This window comes from Microchirus variegatus (genome assembly GCF_963457635.1).
Source record: "Microchirus variegatus genome assembly, chromosome: 10".
Classification (NCBI taxonomy): domain Eukaryota; kingdom Metazoa; phylum Chordata; class Actinopteri; order Pleuronectiformes; family Soleidae; genus Microchirus; species Microchirus variegatus.
Window position 1 is genome coordinate 29,675,211 of NC_139811.1, and position 13,736 is coordinate 29,688,946.

Sequence of the window (13,736 nt, forward strand, 5' to 3'; positions counted from 1 at the left end):
GAGGAACTGGTATTGAAGATGATAATATAGTCCATGGTCTGGAAAATATTGAACTCTCCTTCACACACTTAGATATATTTTATTTGATATTTGAAGTATGTATCTATCTTTCACCTTTCTAGTTTCTCATTTTTATTCAAGGGCTTTTTGTAACAGAAGAATTTCCCTCTGGGGATCAATAAAGTAAATTCTGATTCTTATCAGTCCACTGAAGTACTTAAGGCAAATAACACTACATTGACATGAACTCCAGTCATTCCTTTTTTTTTTCAAACTGCTACACTGTTTCTGTCCTGTGGGCTAACAGACATCAGATGTCACTGACAGCTAGACTGGGTGGGGGGTTGTGACCATGTTAATGTGATGCAAATGAGCAGCTATTGGCCTGGCTCCTCAAGAATGTCGAAATCTTTCAGGCTGAATTTCTCCCTAAAGCAGTTTGAGGAGTGCCTACATTGAAATGGCCACATCTTCAAAAATGATCAGATGGACATGTGTTTGACATTGTTGGAAAGCTTAGAAATCACACTTTCAGAATATGTAAATAACTCCAAATGTCCCAAAGTAGACTTGTGAACCCTTTTGCCATGGCTGGACACATATATAATATATAGTGACTTACTATAGTCTTCTTCAGTCAGCTCAAAAGGCTCAAAGTCATCTACAATGGAATAATAAAAAAATAAATAAAAAAGCATATTTAAAAATACCAAATATTGCATTTTGTTAAATAACAAAAACAAATAAGCATTTGGCTTACCGTACATTTTCGTGTCCTTCGTGAGTCTCAACCCCCTGGAAGCCCTCAGAATGAACAAGTAGACAGGGATTGGATGTGTCTGTCTCAGTCGCCACAAGTCTGGCCGAGTGATCAGTAGTGAGTGTGGCTACGGACAATTATATATGTGTTTTTCTAGAGGGGGGTCATCCATCAAATTTTGACAGAAGGTGTATCCTTATCTCTCTAATGGCTCTTCAAAATGTAAACTGAAATTCCTTCTACAGGGAAACAAACTAAGAACAAAACTTACATCTATTGAGCAAAACTCAATGGCTCCTGAGACTGTATCTTTTCTGTGGAGACACTGTTCCCTTCTGCCTCTCCTGCCCTGTTCGCCGCTACTGCGCTATACGCTTCTCCTCTCCAAGGGATCTTGCGGTATCCAAAGCAGACTGGATAATTTCTCTAAGCGTTTTATCCCCACATACAAATAAATCCAGAGAAGATCTTAGTAAAACGTGTTGACAGGCTCTTAAGAGCAGAGCGCACTTTTCATTGTTTTCACTTCGTGGTCTCAATCTTTGTGTAAAAGATACTTTAACGCTGCAATTCAGGGAATAACAGATGCATCAGCAAGTAAAGCCTGGCTGTCCGCAAGGCTTATAATGCACTGGGGGAAACCCTGAACCATATGGGACCATTTGCCAACTTCAAACCCATGTCCACTTATGGCGCTTTTCCACTAGCTCCGGGCTACACGGCACTGAGCGACACGACACGAAACGGCACGGTTTAGTTGTGTTTCCACTACAGAGAACGTACCTTCTCAACGTGGGCGTGGTTATCACAACACGGCTGCAACCCGGCTGCGCGAAACTGCTATGACGTCTTATACGCGAGACACACACGCATATAAACAATGACGGACGTGGACTCGTTCTGTTGCTCGGTCTGTGGCATTTGTTCACACACAGAAGAGAAGATCGCCAGAAAAAGCTACAGGCGGCAAGAAGAAATATTGTGGAGGAGTACAGAGAAGTTTGGGAAGTCATACATCATGAAACTGAAGATGAGATGTTACGAGACGACGAGTGAGGGTAAGCTAATATAGTTGCTATCGCTAACTAGCTCATATACAGTACTGTGCAGAAACGATGTTGTTTTTTTGAGTATGTAATACTCATGCATGTCTTGAACCAGAAACATTAATTAAGGTTCCACTCCAGTATTAACAGAGTTGTGTTATTGTTCAAGTGTAAGGGTCGATCACACTAAATACTGGACACCTGTAGAGGATGTTTTTTTTAAAACAACAAAAAACTGCATACATATATTCTGATTGTGTTCCAGTATGGTGAAATAGAAATAATGATCCTCTATTGTCATTATAGCAACAATCTAATGGTGGCCTCAGACTTCTACATAGTACTGTACAATTGTACAGCGTAGTAATGACCGAAAGCAATCTCTATTTTTGGTATTCTGGTATTAACGTAAGCATGCTGCCTGTGTGTTTCAGATGGTTCTGTCACTCCTGAAAAGGAATGACTGTGATGTCCAGCTGGTGAAATCCATGGTGGTGATGACCTGCTGTGCTCTGCATAACCTGTGTGAAAATCATGGTGAGACCTATGACACTGAATGAGATGCACACACAGCAGCTACAGTGGTTGAACCTGTGGTGGCAGTGGCACAGGGTGTAGAGGATGGCAGAGATGTAGGTGAGGGCCTGATGTGTCACTTGTTGTGAATTTGTAAAATGCTTTATTATTGTACTGTTTTTCACTGAATTACAAATAAAAGTTTGTACTTTCTGCAGAGATGTCTCCTTTTGTCTGTATACGTTTTGTTTGTAAAGGCTGCCACAATTAAAAGAAAAGAAATACGCATGACGTAATCACATAAGTCACATTGTTGTTTATTCAAACAAAAAAACACAGCAAACCAAAGTTAAATTGCACAGCAAATCAAATAAACTGTACATAGGTGGTGGAGTCCTAGGACAGGAGGGAGGAAATAGGTTGCATGCTCCTGCCACCTATTGCCTGGACAAGCTGCCCAATCACTCAAAGGAATGCGTGGTTGAACGCAGCACTCTCGTGATGTGGCGGTTACGTTGTGTCCGGTTCCACTCCTGCTACTGAACATCTTCCACCTGAAGCTCTGCGAGGACAGCTGTGTGCTTCTTTTTCTCTTCCCTACATAACACTATAGAGAAGAGAAAAGGGGTTATTAATCAAACCATTAAGGAAATACACAAATGCTGTAAATCATGTTTATTATTTCTTACCAGTTGCACAGATCTGTGGTCTGTGGCGAAGTTGGTGCCCCCGATAACGAAGCAGCTGATGGCTCTGCTGGGGTGGATGAACACTCCTCACATATGGAATGGGATTCTTGAACAAAAGAAGTGTATACATACGCTGTAATTACACGCATAACAATATATATATATATATATTCAGCCACAGACTGAAACACCCTAAATGAAGGAGCTTTATCATTATTATTATCCTTTATTCCTCCCTGCAGCTGTTAGCTCTCAGTAGACAACATATAACCAGGCTCCTCATCCCATGTGCAATATACTGTCTTTTTGCAAAAGTGTAATATAGACATATAATATCCGATGCTCATTCTCTGTCTATAATGTAAATATAGAACCCATACTGTATATTCTGGTCTAGTCTGTTTTAACACGCAAAGACAAAACGTTACACGGTAGTAAGTCTAATTCATGACTTGTACAAATCTGGTTTCTTTTACAGGTTTACGTAATGTTTTGTTGTAGGTTGAGCACCTAATAGCGACATTGCTAACTAGCTAGCCAACTACGTTGTCTCGTGTAAACAGACGGACAGAGATTACCGACACACATGATGTTACTTTTATAATGTCTTGTTTAAGCGAGTTTATTCTCAGCAGTAGTTAAACGTTGCTCTTAGGCTGAAAATAAAAAACTTACCGTTGGCGTGTGCGGAGTTATTGGAGTTGCTGTGTTACGCCGTGAGCGGACATCGACTCCCGGCAAGACCTGCTCGTTACGGGCGGCTCCGTCCAGCTCTCTGTATTTTGTCGTCTCCGATTAAACACAGGACAGTCTGGACCTCGTCGTTGGACCATGGAGTGTTCTTATGCAGAGTCGCCATGTCGAAGTATTTGCGCGCTACTATTTTTCGAAAAATGGTGAAATAGACTCCTGCATCCTGTATTTTATGTCGCGCTCATGACGCACCCAGTGACGACACTTCTGGCCAATCAGTTACCGGCAGTTTTGACCAATCAGCGCATAGTACCTGCGCATAGTACCGGCACCACTGAATGGAACCTCACCACCGCAGGTACTAAAAATAGTGCCGAGTTCCAGGTACTACGCTAGTGGAAACACTCGCTAAACCGTGTCGTGTAGTGTAGTGCCGTTTAAAGTCGGGCCGGTGGAAAAGCGCCATGACTTCTACATAGTACTGTACAAGTGTACAGCGTAGTAATGACTGAAAGCAATCTCTATTTTTGGTATTCTGGGATTAATGAAAGCATGCTGCCTGTGTGTTTCAGATGGTGCTGTCACTCCTGAAAAGGAATGACTGTGATGTCCAGCTGGTGAAATCCATGGTGCTGATCTGCTGTGCTCTGCATAACCTGTGCGAAAATCATGGTGAGCCTTATGACACTGAATGAGATGCACACACAACAGCTACAGTGGTTGAACCAGTGGTGGCAATGGCACAGGGTGTAGAGGAGGGCAGAGATGTATGTGAGGGCCTGATGTGTCACTTGTTGTGAATTTGTAAAATGCTTTATTATTGTACTGTTTTTCACTGAATTATGAATAAAAGTGTGTACTTTCTGCAGAGATGTCTCCTTTTGTCTGTATATGTTTTGTTTGTAAAGGCTGCCACAATTAACAGAAAGAAAAGAAATACGCATGACGTAATCACATAAGTCACATTGTTGTTTATTCAAACAAAAAAACACAGCAAACCAAAGTTAAAGTGCAACACAGAAAATCAAATAAACTGTACATAGGTGGTGGAGTCCTAGGACAGGAGGGAGGAAATAGGTCACATGCTCCTGCCACCTATTGCCTGGACAAGCTGCCCAATCACTCAAAGGAATGCGTGGTTGAACGCAGCACTCTCGTGGCGTGGCGGTCACGTTGTGTCCGGTTCCACTCCTGCTACTGAACATCATCCACCTGAAGCTCTGCTAGGACAGCTGTGAGCTTCTTTTCCTCTTCCCTCCATAACACTATAGAGAAGTAGAAATGGGTTATTAATCAAACCATTAAGGAAATACACACATGCTGTAAATCATGTTAATTATTTCTTACCAGTAGCACAGAGCTGTGGTCTGTGGCGAAGTCGGTGCTCCTGACGACGAAGCAGCTGATGGCTCTGCTGGGGTGGATGCAGACCCGGCTGCAGAAAAACATTTAAGGGGGGGCATTAAATTTTTTCAGGGGGGCAAACTTTTTCAACCTATTTTTTATAGGTTTTATAGGTTTATTATAGCCTATTTTATTTATTTATTTGCTTCAGGGTGAACAATATGGCTCTGTGACCACTCCTACACTGTGGAGAAATAATTTTGCTCTTACTAAAAAGGGGCAGTTCATCACAAAATCTACAAAAAAAAAAAATGTGTCGTGCTGTGTACATTTATCAAATAAAGCATGTATTCAAGAAGATAGCAACATACAGCAGCTTCACTACTGGAAAAAGAAGCACGGATGTCAACCTGAACACTGAAGTAAACATTCATACTGGAAGAAGTAGCTACAGCAGCTGGGGAGCACAAGGAGCAGCACAAAGCAGTGTTACCCTTCTGCCTACACGTAACCTAAAGTTTGTGAGTGAGTGAGTATAACTCACCTGCATCATGCAGGCGAGTTACACTCACTCAAACTAGGCTCACCTGGAACCTAGTTTTAAGGATTTTTTTTTGTCAAATGGAGCAAAGAAACCAGACAATAATCACATTTAAGAAGCTAACAAATCACAAAGTTTGTATTAATTGTTTTAAAAAAAAAAAAAAAAAAAACCTCTCTAAAGATTAATTCATTGTTGCAGCCCTACTGGTTACCTAAATGTTTCACGAATATTACATGATAACAAAAAAATCAAAAAAAATATTTTGGGGCGCTGGGCACTATACGGCGCATGACACGTTTCCATGGCAACTGACCGGAAAAAGATGCGTGTGACATCATGTTTACGTGCTCCCGATTGTTAAAATGAGTCTTTAAAGTAACGCTAAACTTTAAAAACAGAGGCACACATACGCAGCTACACAGGTACGCTGGTTATTTGTAGCGCTGCTCTTTTCCTTTAATAAATAGACCGCTCCAGTTCCCCTGTAGGCGCGCTAAACGACACAAGGAGCTAACGGAGCTAACTGGTGAACAGTGCATGGACTTCGGTGCCACGGCACGAAAAACTAAGTTTAACAATCGGGAAGCTCGAAACGGGCATTGCCTTGTAGCTAAAATAACGGACAATGCTGCGAGCGAAACGAAGACTTGTGGCACCCCCTGATGAATATTTACGCCAGTGTTACTCTTTACTTCAGTGCTTCGGTTTCCAGTAGAAGTGAATGGCGCTGCTAGTAACTAGCGACCATAAACGTCAAGTGCTAACAGCGTACCATCTCATCGGTGACCCGCCCCCACCACCTGTGATTGGCCAGCATGTTGCTTTCGTTCGTTGGTTGGATTGGTTGAATTGTATGATCGATAAACCAAGATAGAAATAATAGAGAGCTGGCCACTCCGATGTAAAAAACAAAACCCAAATAAAATAAACAGCTCCCAGCCATAGACTGTTTAAAAAGCCCAGGGGGGGCACGGCTGACTCTGTGGGCGGGCACGGCCCCCCAATGCCCGCCCATGCCGCCGGGACTGGGTGGATGAACACTCCTCACATATGGAATGGGATTCTTGAACAAAAGAAGTGTACACATACGCTGTAATTACAGGCATAACAATATATATATTCAGCCATGCTCCTCATCCCATGTGCAATATACTGTCTTTTTACAAAAGTGCAATATATAATATCCCATGCTCATTCTTTGTCTATAATGTAAATATCGAACCCATACTGTATATTCTGGTCTAGTCTGTTTTAACACGTAAAAACAACACGTTACACGGTAGTAAGTCTAATTCATGACTTGTCCAAATCTGGTTTCTTTTACAGGTTTACGTAATGTTTTGTTGTAGGTTGAGCACCTAATAGCGACATTGCTAACTAATAGCGACATTGCTAACTAGCTAGCCAACTACGTTGTCTCGTGTAAACAGACGGACAGAGCTTGCCGACACACATGATGTTACTTTTAAAATGTCTTGTTTAAGTGAGTTTATTCTCAGCAGTGGTAAAACATTGCTCTCTGGCTGAAAAAACACTTACCATTGGCGTGTGCGGAGTTTTTGGAGTTGCTGTGTAAGCCGTGAGCAGATATCGACTCCCGGTAAGACCTGCTCATTACGGATGGCTCCGTCCAGCTCGCTCTGTATTTTGTCGTCTCCGACTAAACACAGGACAGTCTGGACCTCGTCGTTGGACCATGGAATGTTCTTATGCAGAGTCGCCATGTCAAAGTATTTGCGCGGTGCTATTTTTGGAAAAAATGTGTATTTGATTCCTGCATCCTGTGTCACGCTCATGACGCACCCAGTGACATCACTTCTGGCCAATCAGTGGCCGGCAGTTTTGACCAATCAGCGCATAGTACCTGCGCTGCTGACTTGGAACCTGGCCAGGGCAGGTACTAAAATAGTGCCTGGTTCCAGGTTCTATGCTAGTGGAAACACTCGCTAAACCGTGTTGTGTAGCGCAGTGCCGTTGAGAGTCAGGCCGGTGGAAAAGCACCATAATAGTGGTCCAGACTTGCACAAACACAAAAAGAAAAAATTGCTATGATGATTATTTTCGTAATCAATTAATCTGTTGATTATTTAGTCGATTAATCGTTTGGTTCATAAAATGTTTTTAAAAAAAAACCTTGATCAGTGTTTGTCAAACCTGGAAATGTTCTAAAATGTCTTGTTTTGACCACAAACCTAAATAATTCAGTTTGAATGATTTATTTGTTGTGTGGAGCAAAGAAACAAAACAAAAATCACATTTAAGAAGGTAAAACAATCAGAAATCTTGTTTTAATAATGAAAAAAACTTCAAACCGATTAATCAGTTATCAAAATAGTTGACGATTAATTTAGTAATCAATTGATTGTTTTAGCTCTATATTAACTATTAACTAATATCACCATGCCAAAAGCAATGCATTCAAGCAGCAGAATGTAATCCAATGTGAAGATAACAAGCTTGTTTGTGGGTGAACAGTGAACACAGCCATCTTATTTAGCATGATAAAAAAATAAAATAAATCAATCCTCCCTCTCTCCATATATATACATATACATACATACAGCCTGCCCAACAATGCGCTTAGCAATAAATAATATGTTTGGTTGTAATATTTAATTGTTTTATTTTATATTTATATTTTTGTTTGCATATTGTGTTAGACATGCTTTTAGATTTGGCTCCTTGTTTATTATAATATGTACCCTTTAATATGATAAACATTTTCCTTTGTGAATAATAGTTATTTTTTTCACACCACAGTTCAACAGTAAAGACTCTGGGAAGGAGGCTGAATAGTTACTGATTTGTTGTTATATTACTATACTACAAAAGTTACATTTACACAATAAAAAGCATGCAGTTGTCATCAGTAAACAGTAATAATAATAATAATAATAATGATAACAATAAAATAAAAATCACACTCATTATAGCTATTCGTGGCCATCAACGGTCTCCATAGACACAGTACTGCTTTTCAGGAGCTGAGTATCTTCTGGTAACCTGAACAAGACAGACAGGTAAAGCAAGACGATCGTCTTTCCCCACTCTAACGTAACGTTAGCTCAGCTGGCGTTACATGTAAAAATGGACAAATGTGGTCGTAAAAATAAATATAAGAATACAAAACAAAATACTCACTTTATACTCGGTGGCAGCGGGCACTCGGCCGGCGGGCGGTGTGGTTACCGGAAACATTTCCCCAGACAAATGTTCCTTCTCCTCACGATAACAGCATTTCAGTCACATTATTTCCGCAATATTCCACGTTTAACAGTAGACTCGGTTTTTTTTAATTCCTCGATTCCGTCCACAATCCTGTCAATGCGGAAATCATAGGGCCCTATAGATAGCTTGTAGCTTGTGCAAATATTCATACATACTGTAGATTTGCTATTTTAATTAAAGTGAGAAAGACAATGCTATTCCCAACACAACAGCTGTGTCCATCCAAATAAAGTCTTTGTTTGGTCCCTATAGTATTCTCCATCAAACACAAGCCCACACAATGTATCTTCTTTCCTCTCAAACCATGCAGCCGCATTACACAATTCCCAGAGGGAAACTGGGTTGTCACTATGGCAGCAAACACTTCAGACGCATGTCAAAAAAAAAAATTCACAATATCACAGTAAAGTTAGACATCATGCATAACAATCACCTGTGCATATTTAGAGACATCTGATTAAAAGATGAGTTCCTGCCATAGAACTCATCTTTCTCACACACAGACACTAACACATTTTTTTTCAGCATAATGTGTGCACTCTAAACCTGAATAAGTAAGAAGTACAAATTGAGTCAATCACTTGCCACAAGTTTTACATGTGCATTTACTCAACAACAAAAAAAGCTGAAGTAGTAAAGAGTGAGCTCCAGCAATCAACAAGTTCTTATGTTGCCTCTAAAATCTCAAAGGCTTTCTCTCTGTTGGATACAGCTACACCTTACATGCACTTATACTGTGCAGCTACAAACAAAATAGATGCTTTGCATCTACCTGAGACAAAAGCTCATAAAACTACCGTGCACAAAACAGTGTTATTCATGCAGCCCAGTGCCATAAAGAAAAGGTACCTCATTTAATGTTAGGGCTGATGGGGGCCCACGACATGTAATTGGGGTAATTGTTTAGCCAACAAGTTTGACATTTTATCTTGATGACACATTGTCTCCTGTGCAATCAGTTTAAGAACTTTAAATATCTGTGTCTGTGTGTATCTTAGATTTAGATGGTGCTTACCCTCCCTATGGCTACACTGATATGCCCTTGGACACCCTACCATTGGACCCTAACCTCCATGAGTCCTACATCCCTGACATGACATATGACCCCAGAGAGGCTTACCCTGAACCACTCTAACAGGTAAACACACTCGATACACTACAAATATTTTCATTTGTCTTAACATTTGGTGTCAAATGTTGCATATCAGTGTGTAGAATTTAAGTGAATCGTTTCAATTCAGTCAGTACATTAGATTGTTGAACTGGACTGGATGTATGACAGATTTACTTCTACTTCCAATCAAATTCAGTTTTACTAAATTACTTATGTATGGTTGTCTTAAAACATATTCATACATTTAAATGCCGGAACGTTGTTGCTAAAGGTGGCAACCATCTTTCTATGCATACCTAGATCAAATTTGGTACTCCTCCAGAGTAACCAATTTACCCATCACATCCATCTAAAATGTCATCAGTGGGTACATTCTAACCAAACCTTTATAGGAACATACTTGGGTGATCACTATCCATCACAAAATATTCAGATTGATCTGTCAAAAACATAGACAGGTGGCTGCTAAAAGTAGGAGACTTGCATATACACCTATACCGATTAAAACATAACCTCATTGGCAAAGGTAAATACAGGATTCCCATGGGTCCTTAAAATCGTAGACCGTTTGTGAATAAAAAAAAAAAAAGAGTATTCCAGTATTTTTCGACCTGTGCCCTATGTTTACAAATGTGGTTGTGTATGTGAATAGTACTTACAAAACATATTCATAATTGGTTCAGTAGATCTTCTCAGGCAGCAGCCGTGGAGGGGGTTACAGGGAAATATCGCCATTCTGAGTTATAGCCATAAAAACTGCTTGTTTTTGCCAATAAATGGCTCGGATTGTTATTGTAAGTGGCAACATTACCATGGGTATAGGGTAAAATCCACTCGCTCCCTCTTGCTCTCCTTTCACAGCATTTGCGCACACATACACATTGATCTGTTTCTAATATTGGTAGGGGCAATGTGGCTTTCTCCAAATATTGGTAGGGACATGTCCTGACCATCCATATGCAAACCCATGTACGAGAGTGAGTGAGAATTATCCTTTAAGGCCCTTGAAAATGTTTTAAATTTGCCCTAAGCAGTGAAAGTGTTTGAATTCAGTTGGGTAGATGTCTCCTGTCGCTAATGTGCCTTTGTTTGTTACAACACCACCTACTGTTTTATGTGCCCTGCATTGCTTGACATACATAGACTAAGCCTACACAGAACTCGACATTGAGTCGTTGCTGTGACATAGTAACGTTCAGCAAGAGAGAGCAAATTACCTGTTACCTGGGAAATGCAAATTCCAAGATCTCTGGCTCACCAAAGACAATTACAAAAACTGGCTTGCCCAAAATCCCAAGGACAATCACTTGCTGCTAACAGGCACATTCAGAACTGAAACAGCACCCTAATGTAAATATCCCACATTTGTTGTTCTTCTTTTTCTTGCAGGAGAATAAATCAAAGAAGCTGGAAGTGAAAGCGAGAATGAACAAATCACAGGAACAAAGACTTGGAAATGGATGGATGTTTGGATGACAGATTGAAAGATTTTAATCTCAAATAGGGGAGTTTGCTCCATACAATTGGTGGGGAAATAATCACATTTGGCAATCAAGAACGATCACACAGGTTGCTTATTAAAAAGGTTTATTGTTGCTGTAAATGAAAAAAAAAATGTAACTTTGTTATGATGTTTTACTGATGAGATGAAAGTGGAGTTGTTTGTAGTTTTGAGGCACTGTTACATGGGTAACTTTTTGAAGCAATCATGTTAACTATTGCATATGCTGTAAGGAACACCTGGGGCCTCATGTACAAAGGTTGCGTACACACAAAAACATGGCGCACGTCCTTTTCCATGCTCACGTTCAGATGTATGCAACGTGAAATGGTGATGCTGGGAAACTGTCAATTATGTGAAAAAAAGTAGTCGTCAGTGTGATGTGCACATCAGAGACACACTTATGAACAATTAACACCTTGCAAATGGTGCAATCCGACTTGAGCGAGTATTTAGGGAACGCAAGGATTTACTTGATTGGCTAATAAGCCGATCTTGGTCAGGAGTGTGCCGGTCAACCCTAAGCCGAGCCATGCAAGCTGTATGGGACGGAATCATCTGAATGTCATCAAACTCCCATACAATGCTGTTAAACAGGCCAACATTAAAGCGCAATTTTCAGCCAGAGCCAGTTTTCCTAATGTAATCGGAGCCGTTGACTGCACACACATTGCTATAAAAGCCCTATCACATGATTAATTGGTTTATGTTAATAGGATACATTTTCATTCCATCAATGTTCAAATCATATGCGCAAATGCAGCCAACTAACATTGTGGCAAGGTCACTGTCACGATCCACACTTACTGCACCTTCTTGCAGTATTATTGTTGTTTCCCTGCTGCTCAGCTACAGAGCTTTCTAACAAGCCCCTGATTGTGATGACAGCTTCGGCGCACTTCTGTATTCATTAATTGTGAGAAATAAAATTTAAATTATTAAACATGAGTCAAAGTGTTTACTATCCTGCCATTTTTACACACGAGCGATGTGTATTGTGAGCAGCTAATTGTATGACCTGTTGCAGTCACGCTTCGGCGGTGGGCAGAAACCCTTCGCTTCACCTTCACCTTGAGATCTGACCATTTCTTTTTCAGACTGTGTGAAATTCCTTTTCTTCCCTTTGTTCATTGCGTTATTTGATCAAAGAGGTGAATCTATCTATTTGAATTGATTTGCATATTTAAATGGGGGCGTGGACAGGGAGGAGTTTGGCACCTCTGCATGTGCGCTCAATTCCACTTTGATTTGGGATGTACAAAAGAAACATGCTTGGATCCATGCGTACGCACACTTTGATACATCTGAATGTATTTATGTGCATGTTTCTGGGTTTTAACATATGCCAATGTTGGGCCTAGCCATTGTAGACTGTTAAGGCCTACTGGAAAGCCATAAAGCCTGAAAAACCACATGTTGAGGACAAAGGAAAATCTTGACCCACCAGGGGTCCAGTCTGTGATGGACTCATTCCCCACAAGCCACCTCCTCCCTTCCGACCTGACTCGTCTGCATTAAAGGAGGTGACCACCGTCCCTGAAGATCGACAGTCTTGCTGGCCGAGTTGAAGATTCTTCTTTTGTCCATCCCTGTGCCATTCTTGTTTTCTTTCTTTTTTGTTGTTTGCGGATCCTGTGAATAACTCCCCTTGCGGGTTATTCCCACTAATACCTGCAGAAGAGGAAGTGGCGATTTGCGCATACTCCGATCACTGTTGACCAGCTGTCCCTGTCGTGAGCTGCACGCCGCGTATCACACAGCTACAGAGCCGCATAACGAAGAGCCTGCTCAGTCTCTCCCTCACCTCCATTGAACGGCATCTACGGATCGGACCTTTGCCAAGGAGCGGGAGCCCCACGTCTTGCCCAGAAGACAAGTCAGAGTAAGAGGAATTGTGTCTGGGCAGATAAGTTTATCCCAGTGTTTATTATAGAGACAGGTAGTGCAAACCTGGGGTCCGTTTCACAAAGCAGGTTTAGTGAAAACTCTGAGTCTGTTAACCCTGAAATGAGGGAAACTCTGAGTTTTCCGTTTTACAAAGGGAGGTAAGTCAAACCAGAGAAAGAGGTAACTCTTACAAAGGGAGGTAAGTCAAACCAGAGAAAGAGTAACTCTAGCCTGTTTCACAGAGAGAGGTAACTTAAGCTCTCGGTCAGTTACCATGGTAACATGCTCTATGAACCTAACCTGGTCGGGACCAGGTTTTTCTCGCAAACCTTTCTCTCTGTCTCCACCCTCTTTCAGACACACACGGTATTTGATTTCCTCATTCATTCAGTCAGCAAAGTTTTGGCGTAGTAT

General features: G+C 41.0%; 1 protein-coding gene across 1 annotated transcript in view; it reads left to right on the forward strand.

Moving 5' to 3' along the window:
• The window catches only part of LOC310933245 (junction plakoglobin-like), a gene marked incomplete at both ends in the record, with an annotated part of 426,266 nt that extends 416,311 nt beyond the window's left edge, over nt 1-9,955 (forward strand). The window contains one exon of the mRNA XM_083896680.1: nt 9,819-9,955. Within this exon, the coding sequence (XP_083752806.1) occupies nt 9,819-9,955 (137 nt within the window). The remainder of the gene's footprint in view (nt 1-9,818) is intronic.
• Between the last annotated feature and the right edge of the window lie 3,781 nt (nt 9,956-13,736).